The sequence below is a fragment of the Vombatus ursinus genome, unplaced genomic scaffold (genome assembly GCF_900497805.2).
Source record: "Vombatus ursinus unplaced genomic scaffold, bare-nosed wombat genome assembly UNPS02013020.1, whole genome shotgun sequence".
Classification (NCBI taxonomy): Eukaryota; Metazoa; Chordata; class Mammalia; order Diprotodontia; family Vombatidae; genus Vombatus; species Vombatus ursinus.
In genome coordinates, this window is record NW_020952798.1 from 17,257 (window position 1) to 37,087 (window position 19,831).

The 19,831-nt window shown below is 43.3% G+C and overlaps 1 protein-coding gene across 1 annotated transcript in view; it reads left to right on the forward strand.

Annotated features, from left to right (window-relative positions):
- The first annotated feature begins 1,953 nt into the window (after window positions 1–1,953).
- LOC114040375 (scavenger receptor class B member 1-like) overlaps window positions 1,954–19,831 on the forward strand; it is a 20,335-nt gene continuing 2,457 nt past the window's right edge. The window contains exons 1-6 of the mRNA XM_027858467.1: window positions 1,954–2,135; window positions 4,939–5,080; window positions 10,147–10,350; window positions 14,191–14,286; window positions 15,598–15,713; window positions 16,429–16,595. Of these exons, the coding sequence (XP_027714268.1) occupies window positions 1,954–2,135; window positions 4,939–5,080; window positions 10,147–10,350; window positions 14,191–14,286; window positions 15,598–15,713; window positions 16,429–16,595 (907 nt within the window). The remainder of the gene's footprint in view (window positions 2,136–4,938; window positions 5,081–10,146; window positions 10,351–14,190; window positions 14,287–15,597; window positions 15,714–16,428; window positions 16,596–19,831) is intronic.

Genomic DNA, 19,831 nt, shown 5'->3' on the forward strand with positions numbered 1-19,831 from the left:
ATTTTCCCACATCTTCTCCAACATTTATTATTTTCCTGTTTTGTCATGTTGGCCAATCTGATACGTGTGATGTGGTACCTTGGAGGTGTTTTGATTTGCATTTCTCTAATCAATAGTAATTTAGAGCATTTTTTCATATGACTATAGATGGCTTTAATTTCTTCATCTGAGAACTGTCTATTCATATCCTTTGACCATTTATCAATTGGGAAATGTACTATATATCTCTAAAAAAATATATATATGTGTATATACACATATGCATATATACCACACATATATACATGATGCACACACACACAATACATACATACACACATATACATACATGTACCTGCATATACATACAATATACACTCATACATATACACAATACACACATACATATACAGTACACACACAGATATATACACACATACATAATACAATATACACACACATATACAAACATAAAATGCACATACACATATACATATATACATACACACATCTACATATAAATATATACATATACATAAATACACATGCACATAGATACACATACAAACAATACAATATACATATCTATACATGCATACACATATACACATATACATTACAATATATACATATACACACATACACAGTACACACACGCACACACATACAATACATATATACGTACACACATAAAACACACATATATACACATGCACACACATATATATACATCCATATACAATATACATATACACGTGTATATACATATATAATACAATTTACACACATACAGTACACCCATATACATGTACATACATACACATATACACATACACATATAACGACCTACATATACATATATACACGCATATGCACGTGCACATAGATACGCATATACACATATATACAATATACACATATACATGCATATACACACATACACAGTACACACATACATGTACACACATACAATACATATATACACACATATAAATACACACTCACATAGATACACATACACACATATATACATATACACATATACACACATACACAATATGATACACACACATAGAATGCACATATACACACAAACACATACAACACACCCACATATAAACATGCATGTAAACACACATGCACACATATAATACATGCGCACAGTACACACATGCACACATACATTTACATACATATTATACATACTTATACACTATACATAAACACACACCTATACACATGTATGCATGCATGCACGTAGTACTGGGAAGCCATGGGGTGGGATGGGGGAGGGAGAGGTCCTCACTTGTACATCAAGGAAGGACCCGAGGCCATTGCTGGCATGGTTCCATCTCTTTACAGAAGTTATTGATGCTGGCTGACTTTTCTGTTACCTTCCTTTCCAATTACATCACTTAATTGCCATCCCATTACTTTTTCCCCTCCCTCCACTCCCCCTCTCCCAGAGATCCGTCTCTTACAACACAGAAGTCGTCTCAGTGGAAGTTGATGGCATAGGAAGAATTCTGTCCCCGTGTCTCCCCTTCTGAGTTAGGGACGTTTTCTCCTCTTGTCTTGGGCACTGAGTTTGGTCCTTGTAATGCCAGTTTCTCTTCCTCCGCTGAACCTGCTCCAACCTATGTGACCTTGGACAAGTCACTTACCTTCTCTGAAACTCAGTTTTCTCATCTGTAAAATGAGGCGTTTGGACTAGAGGACCTCTGCACCTGGGGACTTGTGAAGCAGATGTCTGAGATGCACGGTTATCCTTCCTGCGCTAGCCCACGTGGTGCCCGTGCATCCTCCTTTGTCTTCCCTGGAGACCTTGGCAGCTCGTGCCTCATCTCAGAGTTCAGAGGCTGTCTCTAGAGTGCCAGGACCCACCATGGCAGCAGTGATGAAAAGACTTTTATTTGCCTGGATGCAAATACTAAACAAACCTTGTTGATTTTTTTTTTTTGTGTGTGTGTGTGTATGTGTGTGTCCTTTCCTTCACAGAATGTCAGGGTAGACCCCAACAGCCTGTCCTTCGAAATGTGGAAGCAGATCCCGGTTCCCTTCTACATGTCTGTGTACCTGTTTCACGTCCTGAACTCGGAGGAAGTGATGAAGGGGGAGAAGCCCAGCCTTCAGGAGCGGGGCCCCTACGTCTACAGGTGAGCAGCTCCCCAGGCCGCCTTCGGGTGCTGCGGGGAGGTGGACTCTGGCTGTGGTGCACCCCCGGGGAGCAGAGTGACAAGACTGGATCTGGCTGCCCACAGCAGCTCGCTGGCATTGAATGCTTGGGGCTTGCTGGGACAGCTGCACAGGGATGGCAGGGGGAGGGCGGCCTTGCGGTCACCAGAATCTCCTGGTCGTAGAGAAGGGGACATGTAAAGATCTGTGCTCATAGTGGAGGCCGAGTAGGTACTGCATTGAAGTTAGTTCATCTCGAACAGAATGATAAAATGTCATAATGTCATGGAGCATAGTTGAGTGAGCAAGCATTTATTAAGCACCTACTATGTGCTACTGAGGGTCAGGGATGCAAAGAAAGGCAAAAACAGTCCCTGCCTTAAAGGAGTTCCTGGTCTAATTGGGGGAGGGGAGGAGAAGCAGCACAACCTACAAACAAGAGGGTGTGTGTGTGTGTGTGTATGTGTGTGTGTGTGCTGTTTTTGCCATTTTACCCGAAGAAGCAGAAAAGACTGATAATACTTTGGTACCAAGACCTGGCATCTAGCCTCACAGGCCAGTGAAATCAGGGGCAGAAATAACCACCTGCAAATTTTTCAACCCGGGGCAGGAATTCTCACCCTGTGAATTAAGGAGAGGAGTGAGGACGCTTTGAGGGAGTCACTTTGATGAGGCATAAGGAGACCACACAGCAATAGCACCTAGCACCCATTTACTGACCAATTACTGAAGTGACCAAGAAGGTCACAGGACCCTGAGGTGGTCTGGTGACCACCCCTCGCTCCCCAGGAGGGGAATGTCTAATTCAGGACAGGTGTGATAAATAGCTTCCTAATCAATCGATCTCTGTTTATTAAATGCCTACTATGTGCCATGCATTCTGCTAAGGATACAAAAAGAGGCAAAAGGCAGTCCTTGCCCTCGAGGAACTTACAATCTAAGGGGGGAGATAACATGCAAATAAGTACATACAAATCAAGCTATATGCAGGATAAATAGGAGATAATTAAAAGAGAGGAGGTGCTGGAGTTAAGAGGGGTTGGGGAAAGCTTCTTGTAGAAGGTGGGTTTCATAGGTACTGATGTTTAGAAAGGCCTTAAAGCAAAGACAGAAATCCAGTCTTTGAGTACCTGAGGAAGACAGAGTTAAAAAGTGATTAGAAATCATGGTGCCCTGGAGACTATGTGCTGTTGGGTTTGGAGACCTGGACTCAGAATCAGAAGATCTGGGTTCAGATCCTGCTCCTGAAACCTATTGGCTGAGCTACCCTGGGTAAATCATTTAACTCCCTATTGCCCCAGACAGCTCTCTATGACAGGGATTCGTGGTCTCCTTTTCTGTCCTGCACTCTTTTAGCAACTGGGTAAAGTTCATCACGGTTTGTTATGTGCATAAAATAGAATCTATTGAATTACCAGAGGTTGTATTGAAGTACAGTTATCAGCCAGGGATGGTGCTTGCCTACGGGGGAGACAGAGGCTGGTGTGTCTCTTGAGTTTAGGAGTTCTGACCTCAGAAATGTTTCAGCCTAGTTAGTGTCCTCACTAACTGGGTGCCTCTGAAAGCAGGGGGCCAGGGTTGGGGTGGGGTAGGGGTCTGCCTAAGGAGGGGTAAAACTGACCCAGGGCAGAAAAATGGAGCAGGTCAAAGTGTCCTTGCTGATCAGTATTGGGATTGGACCGGAGAGTGACTGCTGCTGTGCCAGCTTGGGTGAGACACGAACACCCAGTTTTCAAAAAAAATAAAAAATACACTTATCAAAATATTTTAAAAGTTCACGGACCCAGGTTCCAAAACCCTGCTCCATCTAAAACTAGACTTTGCAGAAAGGCACTGATCTTCATTGATAAATGGACTTCCTCACCATGAACTTCCCATACGGAGGGATTTTTTAACTTGGGGTACACTAACACCTTCTTTTCCCTCCCCTTTCCTCTGCAGGGTACCATGGATAGATTTCAGGGGTTTGTCAATTTGGGTAGGAAAAAAGTTACATCTTTACTTCTGCTAATGTTTAGTTTCCTTGGTCTTCCTGTGTATTTTATTTTGTGCAATTAAAACATGGTTCTGAGAAGGGATCCATAGACTTCATCAGATTGACTGCTTAAGGCTTTCAGGACACACAAAAAGTTAAAGAATTCTTGCTCTATACCAGTGAAATCACAGGGTGTTTATGTTTGTTTGTTTGTTTGTTTTGTTAAGTGGTAGCATTGAGATTTTTTTCATGGAAGGCTTCCTGGAAGAGGTAGACTTTGAGCTATTAATTACCATAAGTAGAGTGTGTTTGTGGGATTTACAGGGCCCTGGATGGGATCCCTGGAATGTTAGTCGCATGGGGAGTTTTGCCAAGAATACCCGATATCATAAATCTCTATATAAGAAGTCAGGAACATGTGGGTACAGGACTGCTGGGACCCTGCAGTCTGAATTCTGGTTTTGTTGGAGCAAGAGAGAGGGGTGCTAAGGAGCGTCAGGGCAGAATGCCTGGGGGAGGTGAGCTGAGGTTGGGAGGGGTAGTGTTACAGCAACTGAGAAGGGGATTCCTTGTCAAAGCATTTACTAATTTTGCTCAGCCCTGGGAATATACGTAGCAAAGGGAGGTGGTCTCTGCTTTCAAGGACTTCCTATCTAATTGGGGGAGATATTTAAAGCAGAGAGCCCTGTTACAAGGCTCTGAATAGTCTGTGTGAAGGGCTGACATAGAGGAGATGTCCCTGGGAATGAAGTGTGTGAGAGATGTTGGCAGATGGGGCGCTTATGGGTCCCCTTTGTTTGTTTTTACAGAGAATACAGAGAGAAAAGAAACATCACTTTCAATGACAATGACACGGTGTCCTTCTTAGAATATCGGACTTTTGTGTTCCAGCCTCAAATGTCCCATGGCTTAGAAACCGATTATATCGTGATGCCCAACATCTTGGTCTTGGTGAGTCCAGTGCACACTGCCACAGACAGCTACCTGGTACAGCGGGTGAGAGGACAGGATTTGGTGGCAGGAAGACCTGAGTTCAGATCCCCCCTCTGATCATTGCTTGCCTTTTCTCCATTGTTATCCTTCTTGACCACTCTGAAACCTTTGACACTGTTGAGCATCCTCTTTTCTTCTCTTGAGGTTTTCGGGACACTGATCTCTCCTGGTTCTTCTCTTACCCGTCTGACCACTGCCCAGTCTCCTTTGCTGGATCTTCACCTAGGTCCTCCTTCGCTTCCCCTTCTCCTCCTTCTCCTTCCCCATCCCCCCTTCTCCCCATACACCATTTCATTTGGGGAGCTTATCAGCTCCCATGGATCCCGTCGTCATCTCTATGAGGATAGCTCTCACATCTACCTCTCCAGCCCCACCCTCTTTCCTAACTTTCAGACTTCCGTGTCTAACTGCCTATTGGGCCATCCTGTAGGCGTTTTAAATGCAAATGTCCAAAATGGGACTCTTATCATCCTTTCCCTATTACTGACTTCTTTCTTCCTGTCAAAGGCAGCCTCTGAGTCATCCGAGCTCAGATTCTCCATCCCTCTCCTCCCCCGCTTCCAGTCAGTTGCTAAGGCTTCTCTCCTCTTTGTCCTTGGTAACGTCTTCTCTCCTCTGATGCTGCCACTGGCGTGCAGATGCTCATCACCTTGTATCTGGACTGCGAATTGGTCCCTCCTCTCTCTGCTCCATCCTCCAATCATTTGTCACGTTGATCTTCCCAAAGCACAGGTCTGACCATGGCACACACCCTCCCCTCCCTCCTCTCCCAGATGTCAACAAAGACTCCACTAGAAAGATGGGGGGGGGGGTGGAATGTAAGAGCCTGCATCTGAGCTAGGTTTTCAAGTCAATAAGCCAAGTCAACAAGCATTTATTAAGTGCTTACTTTGTGCCAGGCATTGTGCTAAGCACATCAGGAAGGCAAAAATAAGGTTCCTGCCCTCAAGGAGTTTCCAGTCGAAGGTTCTAAAGGAAACCAGGGATTCTGAGAGGCGAGGTCAAAGAAGGAGGGAACCCCATGCAAAGGGAACAGGGAGGGCCAAGGCACCAGGGCTAAAGATGGAGGGTCGGGTGAGAGGAGTGTTTAGAGGCCAGTTTGACTGGACCACAGAGTATATGAGGAGGACTGATGTCCAATAAGCCTCCAAAGGCAGGTGGCAGTCAGGTCCAGAAAGGGGGGGGAGTTTGGATTTGATCCTGGAGACCATAGGAGCCACTGAAGTTTCTTGAGCAAAAGAGTGACCCGTTCACTCCTACAAATTCCAGTGGCTTCCTGTCACCTTCAGTATCAAAATTTTCTGTTTGACTTTTAAGCTTCTTCATAATCTGGGCCCTCCCCCCTTTTACCTTTCCTGTCTTCTTGTACTTTACTCCTTCCCTTGTCTTCCGCAGTCCAGTGACACTGACGTCTTGACTGCCCTACCAACAATGCACTTCATCTCCTGACTTCAGGCACTGTTGCTGGCTGTCTCCCATTCCTGGAAAACACACACACACACACTCTCTCTCTCTCTCCCTCTCTCCCTCTCCCCCTCTCCCTCTCCCCCTCCCCCCTTTCTTTTTCTTTCTCTCTCCTCTCTCCCCCTCTCCTCTCTCCCTCTCTCCCTCTCTCTTTTCCTCTTCTCTCTCTTTTTCTTTCTCTGTTTCTCTTCTCTTTGTCTCTCTCCTCTCTCTCTGTGTCTCTCTTTTTCTGTCTCCCCCTCCTCTCTGTCTGTCTTTCTCTCTGTGTCTCCCCCTCCTCTCCTTCTGTCTTTCTGTCTCTCCATCTCTCCCCCTCCTCTCTGTCTCTTTGTCTCTCTCTCTCTGTCTTGCCTCTACCTCTTGGAAGTTTCAGTTAAAATCCCACCTTGAAGAAGCCTTTCCCAGGCCTCCTTAATGCCTTCTCTCTCTTAATTATCTCTAGTTTATCCTCTATATACTTTGTCCAAAATTTTTTCCATGTTGTCTCTCCCATTAGACTGTGAGCCCCTTGAGGGCAGGGGCTGTCTTCTGCCCTTCTTTGAAGCTGCAGTTTTACACAGTGCCTGGTGCATAGTTGGCACTTAATACATGCTTATTGACTTGACTCGTTCATTGTGTGACCCTAGACAATTCACTTAACCTCTGTCTTCCTCAGTTTCTACATCTGTAAAATGGAGATAATAACAGCTCCTATGTCGCAAGGTTGTTCTGAAATGGGGAGAAGGGATCTGAACACAGTGGAAAATATGGCGGATTTGGAGAACCAGGAGAGCTGGTTCAAATCTCACTTCTGATGTTAAGTACCAATTCTGGGAGAGAGTAAGTGAACTTACTCAGGATATCTTGAGGGAATGACTGCCTTCTCTGATGGGTCAGGAAAGGGAGGCCAAGTCAGACAGAAAAAGGACTGATGAGATGTCCTTGTATTTCATCTTGAAATTCCGGAAGGAATGGGGAAGAGGAGGCTGGGGCAGACATCCACGGTCATCGTGGTTTGTATTACTAAGAGCAATGATGCTGTGCTTTTGTGTGGCCCTTTAAAGTCTTTCCAAGGGCATTTTAATTTCTTAATCTTTAAAATTTTTTTCCAATTACATGTAAAAACAATCTTTGATATTTGTTTTTAAATTTTAAGTATCAAATTCTATCCCTCCCCTCACTCGTCCTTGAGAAGACAAGTAATTTGATAACAGTTCTACCTGTGCAATCATGCAAAACACACTTCCATATTAGTTGTGTTGTGAAAGAAAACACAAACAAAAAACTCCAAGAAAAATAAAGAGAGTGAAAAATAGTACGCTTCAATCTGCATTTGGACCCTATCACTTCTTTCTCTGGAGGTGGAGAGCATCTTTCATTGTTTTGGATTATTGTATTACCGAGAGCCGCCAAATCATTGGGAGCTGATCATCATAGAGGATCGCTGTTACTGTGGACAGTTCTGGTTCTCCTCACTTCACTTTGCCTCAGTTCATCTAAGTCTTCCCAGGTTTTTCTGAAGTCTTCCTGCTCATCATTTCTTACAGCACAATAGTATTCCATTCCATTCATATACGACAACTTGTTCAGCCATTCCCCAATTGGTGGGCATCCCTCAGTTTCCAGTTCTTTGCCACAGCAAAAAGAGCTGCTATAAATATTTTTGTATACTTGGGTCCTTTTCCTTTTTGTTTTTTATCTCTTTGAGATAGAAACCTAGTAATTATATTGCTGGGTCAAAGGTTTTGTGCACAGTTTTATAGCCCTTTGGGCATAGTTCCTAATTGCTCTTCAGAATGGTTGAATCAATTCACAACTCCACCCACAGTGCATTCATTAGAGACCCAGTTTTCCTACATCCCCTCCAGCATTTGTCGTTTTTCTTTTCTGTCATATTAGCCAGTGTGGTAGGTGTGAGGGGGTACCTCAGAGTTGTTTTAATTTGCATTTCTCTAATAAATAGATTTAGAACATTTTTTTTCACATGACTATAGGTAGTTTTAATTTCTTCATCTGAAAACTGCCTGTTCATATCCTTTGACCATGTATCAATTGGGGAATGACTTATATTCTTATAAGTTTGACCCAATTCTCTACATATTGGAGAAATGTTAGTGTCTTAATCAGAATATCTTTAGGGGGCAGGATCCCACCACTTACCTAAAGAAGGTAGGTAGTGGGGGGTGGGGAGGAGGTCAGGCACTGTGCCCATTTGACAGATGGGAAGACTGAGTAGACAGATTAAAGGGACTTAGCCAGGGTTGTAAATATTTTTTAACAACTATCCCTCCCCTCCCCCAAAATACTGCATTTTTAACACTTTTTCCATCACTTTCTTAAGTGAAAATAATCAATAAAACAATAAATCAAGCATTTGCTGATTTCTGAGGTGTAAATTCTTTTTTTTTTTCTTTTTGGTGAGGCAATTGGGGTTAAGTGACTTGCCCAGGGTCACACAGCTATTAAGTGTTATGTATCTGAGGCCGGATTTGAACTCAGATCCTCCTGAATCCAGGGCCGGTGCTCTATCCACTGCGCCACCTAGCTTCCCCAAGGTGTAAATTCTTACACTGGCAATTTAACAATGTGAGCTAGCTCCAGCACCATCCTGGATTTAGCCCTTTCAGGTCCATCATCCAGATGGCAGCCAGAGCAATAATCCTAAAGCATAGGTCTGAACCGGTCACTCCTTTGCTCAAGAAACTTCAGTGGCTCCTATGGTCTCCAGGATCAAATCCAAACTCCCCCCCTTTCTGGACCTGACTGCCACCTGCCTTTGGAGGCTTATTGGACATCAGTCCTCCTCATATACTCTGTGGTCCAGTCAAACTGGCCTCTAAACGCTCCTCTCACCCGACCCTCCATCTTTAGCCCTGGTGCCTTGGCCCTCCCTGTTCCCTTTGCGTGGGGTTCCCTCCTTCTTTGACCTCGCCTCTCAGAATCCCTGGTTTCCTTTAGAACCTTCAACTGGAAACTCTTTGAGGGTTTTTGACTTTCTGTTGTGCTTAGCACAATGCCTGGCACACAGTAAGCACTTAATAAATGCTTGTTGACTTCACTTGAAAACCTGGCTCAGATGCAGGCTCTTGTACTTTCCACCACCCCTCCCTGTCTTTCTGGTGGAGTCTTTCTTGACTGCTGGGAGGGGAGGATGGGAATTGAATATCAGCCTGCATCTTAGGAAATGGGCACCCACTTCTTGGTCTGTGGTGTCAGTCAATAAACATTTATTAAAGGCCTACAGTGTGCCAGGAACTGTGCTAAGTGCTGATAACACAAAGAAAGACAAAAGAGCATCCCTGCCCTCACAGGGAGTTGACAGTCTAATGGAGGAAACAACATACAAACCAGTCATGGACAGGATAAATTCGAGACGATCCGCAGGGGAGGCTTCAGAATTCAGGGGGTAGGGAAAGGCTTCTTGCAGAAGAAGGTGAGGTTTTAGCTGGGACTTGAAAACCTATTTGATAATAATAAAGGTCAGGGTGTGGTGGGTGGTAGAGGATCCCTCTTTCCCCCCCCTGGTCTTGAGCCCCAGATCTCCTGATAACGTCAGTGTCTTCTCCCCTGCTGTGTTCTAGGTGTCCTCGGTGATGATGGAACACAGACCCATGTCCATGAAACTGCTCATGAGCCTGTCATTCAGCATGTTTGGCCAGCGGGCCTTCATGAACCGCACGGTGGGGGAGATCATGTGGGGTTATCGCGATCCCCTCATTGATCTGCTGAATAAATACTTCCCTAACATGTTGCCATTTAAGGATAAATTTGGCTTATTTTCACAGGTGAGTCGGAATGTGTCAAAATACACCACACACACACACACACACACACACACACACACACACACATACACGCACATGGCTGGTTAGCTTGTCCTTTGAAAAGGAGTTTTGTTTTTTGTTTTTGTTTTTGTTTTTTTTTTGTTTTTGCTTTTTGGTGAGGCAGTCGGGGTTAAGTGACTTGCCCAGGTCATACAGCTAGTAAATGTCGTGTTTGAGGCTGGTCAGGTCCTCCTTACTCCAAGGCCAGAGCTTTATCCACTGTGTCACCTAGCTGTCCCCTAGCTTGTCCTTTGAAAGCAAATACCCCAAACCCAATCAGTTGCTGTTTTTCTGTGTATAGAGCATACCCATGAAAAAAATTTATCTTTGTCTTTTGTTTTCATGTCACACTCTTTCCCTCTTTTGCTGGCTCCCCACCCCATTTTAGTCCAGTGGGTCTTCCTTTATGACAAAGATCAAAAAAAAAATTAGAAAAACCAGTGGCCTTGAGGGCCCATGGAACATTCTCCACTCATATTTCCCAATCTTCCTGACAGAAACAGGGAGGCTTCTGCTACTCTGCAGGCTTGCCAGGTATAACGTGAAATTGGCACGAACAATAATAAACAAATAAATGAATGAAACATTCTTTCCTAGACATGGTGTGAAATTAGCATAGATCAAATGAATGATTGAATGAATGAAACATTTTTTGCCAGGTATAGTGTGAAATTAGTATGAAAAAAGTAAACAAATAAATAAACACATAAATAAACAAAACACTCTTTGCTAGCTGTAGTGTCAAATGAGCATGGATAAAATCAATAAATGAATGGATGAAACATTCTTTGCCAGGTATAGTGTGAAATTAGCATGAATAAAATAAATAAATAAATGAATGGATTTCATTTATTGATAAATGATAAATAAATTGATAAATGATAAACATAAATAAATAAATAAATAAAACACTCTTTGCTAGATATAGTGTGAAATTAGCATCAATAAATAAACAAATGAATAAACAAGCAGATAAAACATTCTTTTCCAGGCCACCCACCATCCCGTGTGTACACCCTAAACGTGGGAATTTGTAAACAGTGTCTGACACTTAGCAGATACTTAATCGATGCTCACTGATTGATAGATTAAATTGTTGCTCAGAGTATCTGACATGGATGGGAAGGCTCATTCATTCCAACCATGCCCTCAACAGCTGGTGGCCTTCTGTTCCCCTTTAGAATTAGACCCATTGACCATTAGCAGTAGAAGGGGCCTTGTGTATTCTGGCGCCATCATTTGACTGAGGTTATACCAAGGCCCAGTGAGAGGAAATTACTTGTTTAACAACATCCAGAAAGTTAGCAGCAGAAGAATAGGGAAGGACTGTTTCTGCTGTTCTAAGCCCCTTTTAATGTAACCCTAGGCTTTGTGGTGGGTGAGCATTTCGGAATCACAGAATTTGAGAGGGACTGAAATGGCCATTGAGTTCAACTTATACTGAAATTTAATATTTTATTTTTTTCCCCAATTACATGTAAAAACAAGTTTTAATATTCATTTTTTTAGAATTTCTGAGCTCCAAATTTCCTCCCTTTCTCTCCCTCCCCTACCCTTTTCATTGAGAAGGTGACCTTCCATTTTGGTCATCCATCCCATACTCATAAAAAATCTCCATTCAGGGGGCAGCTAGTTGGCGAAGTGGATAGAGCACCGGCCCTGGAATCAGGAGGACCTGAGTTCAAATCTGGCCTCAGAGACATGATACTTACAAGCTATGTGACCCTAGGCTAGTCACTTAAACCTGATTGCCTCGCCCCCCCCCAAAAAAAATCCATCCAGTGATTATTTGTCCTCTGTGCTAGAATACTCCCCATCCTTCTCCATCCCAATGAGAGGGAACACATCATCTCTCAAGCTGGCCAATTCCCTTTTAGATAGTTCTTCATTTTTACAGAGAGGGAAATTGAGGCACAGGGAAGCTAAGTGAGTTGGCCAAGGTTACAAAAGTAGCTGAGTGTTAGAGATAGGATTTGAACCCAGGGCCTCTGACTACAGAACGAAGACTCTGTTATATACACCGTAATGGTCTTTGTGAATTGCTGTGACTGAAAAAAAATCATTCAGCCAGTCAGTAGACATTTACTAATTACCTACTATGTGCTAGGCACTGTGCTAAGTAAACATTGGGGATACAAAGAAAGGTAAAAGAAAGTCCTAGCCCTCCAAGAGCTTACAGTCTAACATACGTAAACAACTATGGCAAATGTCAACTTGCTCATGGTCGGTGCTCAGATGTCTGACATGGAGTCCGTCCACCATCAGGGAGGCCCGTCCTTGAGGCCTCTGCAGTTTGGGAGGACCTGCCCAAAGCTAGATGTTGTTGGCATCGCTTTGGAGAAAAATCCTCGATAAGTGAGCCTGTGAGTTCAGGGCTAGTGTCCTGATCAAGGGTTAACAACCTCCTCTAAAAATTAGGGCGATCTGACCTCGAGGAAGGAAAAAATGCTTGGTAGGCTAAAACACTGGGCAGAATCAAGTATGATGAGACAGCTAGGTGGTGCATTAGAGCCCTGAGCCTAAAATCATGAAGACCTGAATTCAAATCCAGCCTCGTGTACTTCCTAGCTCTGTGACCGTGGGCAAAGCATTTAATCTCTGTCTTCCTCAGTTTCCTCAACTGTAAAATGGGGACAATAACCACCTCTTTCTCAGGATTGTTGTGAGGATCAAAATGGGATAATATTTGTAAGACACTTAGCACAACGCCTCGAAGAGAGTAGGTGCTATGTGTTGTCTTTCAGTCGTATCCAACTCTTGGTGACCCCGTTTGGGATTTTCTTGCAGAGATCCTGGAGTGGATTGCTATTTCTTTCTCCAGCTCATTTTACAGATGAGAAAACTGAGGCAAGCAGGGTTAAGTGACTTGCCCAGGATCACACAACTAGGAAGTGTCTAAGGCCAGATTTGAGCTCAGGAAGATGGGTCTTCCTGACCCCAGGCCCAGCATTCTATCCACTGCACCACCTAGCAAACTATTTGACGTGGATTCAAAAAAATCAATGCCACGAGGACAGGACAGATGAGACATGGTTAGATAGTTTATCTGTAAAAAATTGTGTGTGTGTGGGGATGTTAGTAGACTTTATGCCCACTATTAGTCAACAGTTGGATATGACAGTTTATAAAAAGCTAATGTGGGGGCAGGTAGGTGGCACAGTGGATAGAGCACTGGCCCTGGTTTCAGAAGGACCTGAGTTCAAATCCAGCCTCAGACACATAACACTTACTACCTGTGTGACCCTGGGTAAGTCACTTAACCCCATTGCCTAGCCAAAAAAAAAAAAAAAGCTAATGTGATTTTAGGCTGCATTAAGAGCCATAGCATCCGTGATGTTTTGGGAATTGTTAGTAGGGCAGCTAGTGGATAGAGTGCCAGGCCTGGAGGCAAGAAATCCTGAGATCAAATGTACCCTCAAACACCTGCTAACTGTGTGACCCTGGACAAGTCACTTAACCTTGTTTGCCTCAGTTTCCTCATCTGTCAAATGAGCTAGAGAAAGAAATGGCCAACCACTCCAATATCTCTGCCAAGAAAACCCCAAATGGGGGCACAAAGAATCAGACGTGATTGAAATGACTGAACAAGAATATAAAGTAATTCTCATAACAAGTGTGGAAATCTGATGATGTGATTCCTGAAAGCATATAGGAGCACTCCCATCTTCAGTACCTTCCTCTCTGTCTCAGAATACAATGAATTCTCATATAAATAAAGAATCATTGAATTAAATTGAATGAGCCTACTCATTCACTGAGTTCCCCAGGAGACTTGACTTGTGTCTTTCCAATTATTTGTAGTTAAACGACTCCAATTCAGGATTGTTCACTGTGTTTACCGGGGTCAAAGACTTCAGCAAAATCCATCTGGTGGATAAGTGGAATGGTAAGAGCAAGGTAAGAAGAAGGATAATAATAACTGATGTTAAATGCTACTTCTTTTTACATTATTTCAATTGACCCCTATAATTAATCAAAAAATATTTTTTATTTTAATGTTTCAATTAATAATCATTTCCTCTTCCCCCCCCCCCAAACCCAAACCAAATCAAAACTTTGTAACAAATGTTCATCATTGAGCAAACTAAATTCCTGTATTGGCTATGTTCAAAAAAGGTGTATATCATTCTTTCATTTAGTAATTACTCCTTTGTGAAGAGGTGGGGAGCATCTTTCATTATCAGTCTTCTGGAATCATGAATGATTATTGCATTGATCAGCATTGAAGTTGGTCAAGATTGTTCATTTTTACTGTATTGTTAATATAGCATAAATTGTTCTCCTGGTTCTGCTCACTGCTTTGCATCAGTTCATACAAGTCTTCCTAGATTTCTCTGAAACCATCTTTCATCATTTCCTATGGCACAGTAGAATGCCATTATATTCATATACCACAATTCAATAAACATTTAAACACCTTGGGAATTCCAAGGCAAAAAAAGGAAAAGTATTTGCCCTCAAGGACTTTATACTCTAATAAGGGAGAAAGCTTGCAAAGATATATATATATATATATATGTATATATATATATATATGTATATATATATATGTACACACACACACACACATATATGTACATGGCATATTCAAATCAAATGTAAGGTAACTTTGGGAGAAAAGGTTGGTAGCTGAGGGGACCAGGGAAGACCTCATGTAGAAGGTGGAATTGGTGGCAAACCTTGAGAGAAGCCAGGATTTCCAAGAGATGAGGTAAGAAGGGAGAGTATTCTAGGCATGGTGGACAGCCAGTGGGGACAGGAGATATGTCATGTATTAGGAAGAAAATAGTGTCCACATGAGCAGGTATTATTATCCCCACTTGACAGATGGGGAAGTGATAACTCATAAAGGTTAAATGATTTGTCCGTGGATATACAGTTAATAAGTGTTTGAGGTCAGATTCACATCTTAAATGTTTATTTAATTGATTTGTGGACTAATACAGCTAAATTCACAGTCTTATCTCCAGGAAGTTGCTCATGGGTGACCCAAGTTTTGAGGTCATTATAACTCATGAAGCTATCTACAGGACATGTGTTGGAAACCATCATAAGCATCAGAAGAGAATTAATTCTCCTTTCCCTTTTTAATTTGTTACTGTTAACAAACTTACCGTGAGCAAATTTGTTAGTGTTAACAAAATCGATGTTGCTAACAAATGTGTTAATTTGTTATTGTTAACAAATTTGTTGATTTGTTGTTATTAGTTAAACTTCTGGAATTCAGACCAGTGCAATATGATTAATGGGACAGCTGGACAGATGTGGGCCCCTTTCATGACTCCAGAGTATAACCTTCAATTCTACAGCCCGGAGGCCTGTCGGTAATGACTCTTATTTATGACTTGATTAGGGGCAGTATGCCGGGCCATTCCCAGGGTGACAGGATCCACTCCCTCATCCCATCTGAGCTTGTATTGGCAAAATCACAATGACAAAGCTGAAAAAGGGACTTTTGGAAACCAGCTGTCCCAGTTTACTCATTTGATAGCAAGAGGAAACCAAGTTCTGGAGAAGGGGAAGTGACCTGCTCCCATGTCCTCTGTGTGTGTGTGTAAGTGTGTGTATGTGTGTGTGTGTGTGTGTGTACACATACACAACAAGTCTTTGCCTTATTACCATGTCTTTAAAAAGTTGTATTGATACCTTTTGTCTCTACGTTACAGTCATTTCCATAATTAGCCCGCCTCCCTCCCGTATCCATTGGGGAATGTGTTTTTTACCAATGAATTAAAAATAAGGGGGAGAAAAAGCAGTTTAGCCAACTACCAGCAACTGGATTTGCCAGGCTCTGCAGTAACCCACACCGCTTTACCTGTGCAGTGAAGGGAGGGATTATCATAAATCTGTTTGAAGAGTAAAGTCTGAAGTCAAATCAGGTTTATGGTAGAACCAAGATGAAAAACCAAGTTTCCTCTTGACCTCCCAGTCCAGCCGCACTTTTGGTTTCTTGGGGAGCTAACCGACAGACTGATATTTTTATCTTTCTGGTTGTCGATGATACTTTCTTTAGTTCTTTTTCTCTTTTGACCCCTCTAGGTCTTTGAGTTTTGAATATGAAAAGTCAGGAGAGTTCAAAGGTATTCCTACTTATCGATTTGTGGCCCCTAACACCATATTTGCCAACGGGTCTGTGTACCCACCGAATGAAGGTTTCTGTCCTTGCCTGAAGTCGGGAATCCAGAATATGAGCTCTTGTCAGTTAAGTAAGTAATACGCCCTCTGGGATTAGTTTGTCTTCAAGATCTCTGGTCATTCTGTCATCGTCTTGGTAGTAAGCATCTGGTTGCTTCTTTTTGTAAGCACATAATATGTGTCAGGCACACGTAAGTGCCAGGAGTACAGAGAAAGGCAAAAAACCGAAACCAAAAACAAACTACAGTCCTCGTCCTCAGGGCAGTCCCCATTCGGATGGGGGCGGGGATGGGAAAAGCTGGTCATTAGAAACATAATAAAAGTAAATTCAATGATACGTAAGCTCCAGAATTAGAATTGAGGTTCTCTGAATATAGGTGGTGGCAGAATAATTGGTGACATTCCCTCTCTTTTCCCCATATGTCTTCCTTGCCAGCATGATGAGATCCTAGGGGTGGGCCATGTTGCTGCGAGACTGGCAGAATTTCCTTTGGAATAAATACTCTGCCAGTTTGGGTGAGCCCCTAGGTTTCAAAGTCCCCTTCACCCACACTGATCTCACCCTTCTCCTTCAGTGACCAGTGCAAAGAAGGGTGTGGATCAACTAGAGAGTGACCAGAAGAGGGCCAGCAGGGTGGTCAAGAGAAGGTTGGCCTTGGAGTCAGGAAGACCTGAGTTCCAATCCTGCCTCTGTTATTAGCTCTTCTCCCTCTTCATCTTCCCTTCCCTCCCCCGCCCTCTTCCTCCCTGAACAAATTGCTCAGCCTCAGTTTCCTCTTCTGTAAAATGAAGGGGTTGGGCCAGATGGCCTTAGAAGTTTCATCCCTGGGGCAGCTAGGTGGTACAGTGGATAGAGCACCAGCTCCAGAGTCAGGAGGACCTGAGTTCAAATCCAGCCTCAGATACTTGATACTTACGAGCTCTGTGACCCTGGGCAAGTCACTTAACCCAAACTGCCTGGCCAAAAAAAAAAAAAAAAGGAAAAAAAAAGGAAAAAAAAAGAAAAGAAGTTTCATCCCTTGGACCATCTCCATATTGAAGATTCTGTATCTTCCAATTAAGCATTTCCATTGTTTTTTTATTTCACATAGATGCGTCTCCCCTATTCCTAGCTAGATCATAATTATAGCCAGCATTTCTATAGTACATCAGAATTTGCAAAGCAAGCCCTCCCAGCCAAGGAAGAGCTCAGCTGGGGTCTGGCCAAGCTACAAGGTATTTGGTGGTGCTTATTTTAACTAATTCTTTTTGAGATGTCTAGGTGGTATAGTAGATGGAGATAATATACGTTATCTCATCTTATCCTCCTAATAACCCTGGGAAGTAGGTGCTGTCCTTATCCCCATTTTACAGGTAAGGAGACTGAGGCAAACAGAGTATTAAGTAATAACTATAATAACAACAGCTAACATTTATATAGTACTTATTCTGGGCCAGGCACTGTACTAAGTGGTTTACAATTATTATCTCATTTGGTTCTCATAACAAAAAATGAAGGTAGGTGTTCTCATCATGCCCATTTTATAGATGAGGAAAGTGAGGCAAGCAGAGATGAAGTGACTTACCCAGGGTCACACAGCTAGGAAGTATCAGAGGTAGGATTTGAACTCTGGTCTTCCTGACTCCAAGCATGGTACTCCATCCACTGTGCCACCTAGTTTTCTCTTCTTACTTGATTCTGCTCAGTGTTTTAGCTTACTAAGATCTTTCTTGCTTCCTAAGTTTTAGAGTAGATTGTTAGCCCTAGTCAGTTTCTTCATGCCTGCAATGCCACAAGTGGGCACCCTGTTAATTCTTTACCCTTGGGCAACCCCGATTGCTGTGCCCTAGTTACAACTCCTTCCAGACTCCCTTGAACATCTGCCTCAGCTCCGGAGCAGCTGGCTTCCACTCGAGCCTGGCAGGTGAATTGTATTCCCAATCAATGTCCTTGGGCAGTGGCCCGATGGGTCATGTTGCTCTCTAGCGAAACAGAAGAGGATTTTCTGTAAGGTTTCTCTTGCAGAGGCCACAAGACTGTAACTAGACATTTTCTTTTCTTGCATGGCAAACAGTGCAGAAATTAGTCCAGGGTGCAGATTGCACGGCACAAGCCCTCAGACGCTGCTGGGGAGGCTGTCATGGGAGCCAGGGAGGAGCTCAGCTTGGGTTTGGCCAGTAGCAAGATACTTGGTAGTTTCCAGGTTAACTCAGTCTTTTGGGGGCATCCAGGTGGCTCAGTGCACAGCGCACTGGACCTGGAGTCAGGAAGACCAGTCTGACCTCAGACTGTTGCTGAGCTGTGTGATCCTGGGCAAGTCGCTTAAACTCTGTTTGCTTCAGTTTTCCAGTCTATAAAATGGGAATAATGATAGCACCTCCTTCCTAGGGTTGTAATGTGCTTTGCAAACCTTAAAGCTATGTAATTGCTGGCTATTGTTGCTAACTAGGTGCTGAGTTTGACTGTATCTAGACAGTAGAAGGACTGTGAGTGTTGCTGAGGGCGCTCTGTAAATGAAGGCACCCAGGGACAGAGCCTTAGTCACCTCGCCCCATGCTAGTTATGGCCCTGAGAGATGCCCAAGTACACCCAACATGCTTACACCTGTTTGTAAGGACTGAGAACTTGAAAGGGCCTCAGAGGTCATTTGGTGAAGTGATTCTCAAATTTTTGGGTCTCAGGACCTCCTTACACTCTTAAAAATTATTAAGGATTCTCTCCCCCTCCCCACCCCAAAGAGCTTCTGTTTCTATGTGTTAGAGCTACTGATATTTACAATATGAGAAATTTAAAAGGCTTTGAATTATTATGAAAGTAATGTTGATCTCATGGAACACCCCTCACCCCAAAAGAATCTCGGGGTCTCCCAGGGGTGTGCAGACCACACTTTGCTACATTTTAGTCCCAATCCCTCAATTTTCAGATGAGGAAACTGTACTTTGGAGAGAGAAAGAGAGGGGGGAGGGAGGGAGAGAGAGAGAGGAGAGAGAAAGAGAGAGGAGAGGTAGAGAGAGACAGAGACAGAGAGACAAAGAGGGAGAGCGGGGGGGAGAGAGGGGTAGAGAGAGACAGAAAGAGACAGTGATACAGAGAGACAGAGACAGAGAGATAAAGAGAGTGAGGAGAGAGAGACAGAGACAAAGACAGAGAGAGAGACAGAGAGAGTGGAGAGAGAGAGACAGAGACACAGAGACAGAAAGACAAAGAGAGAGTAGGGAGAGAGACACAGAGACAGAGAGAGTAGGGAGAGACACACAGAGACACAGAAACAGAGAGACAGAGGCAGAGAGAGGAGAGGCAGAGAGAAAGAGACAGAGACATAGAGAC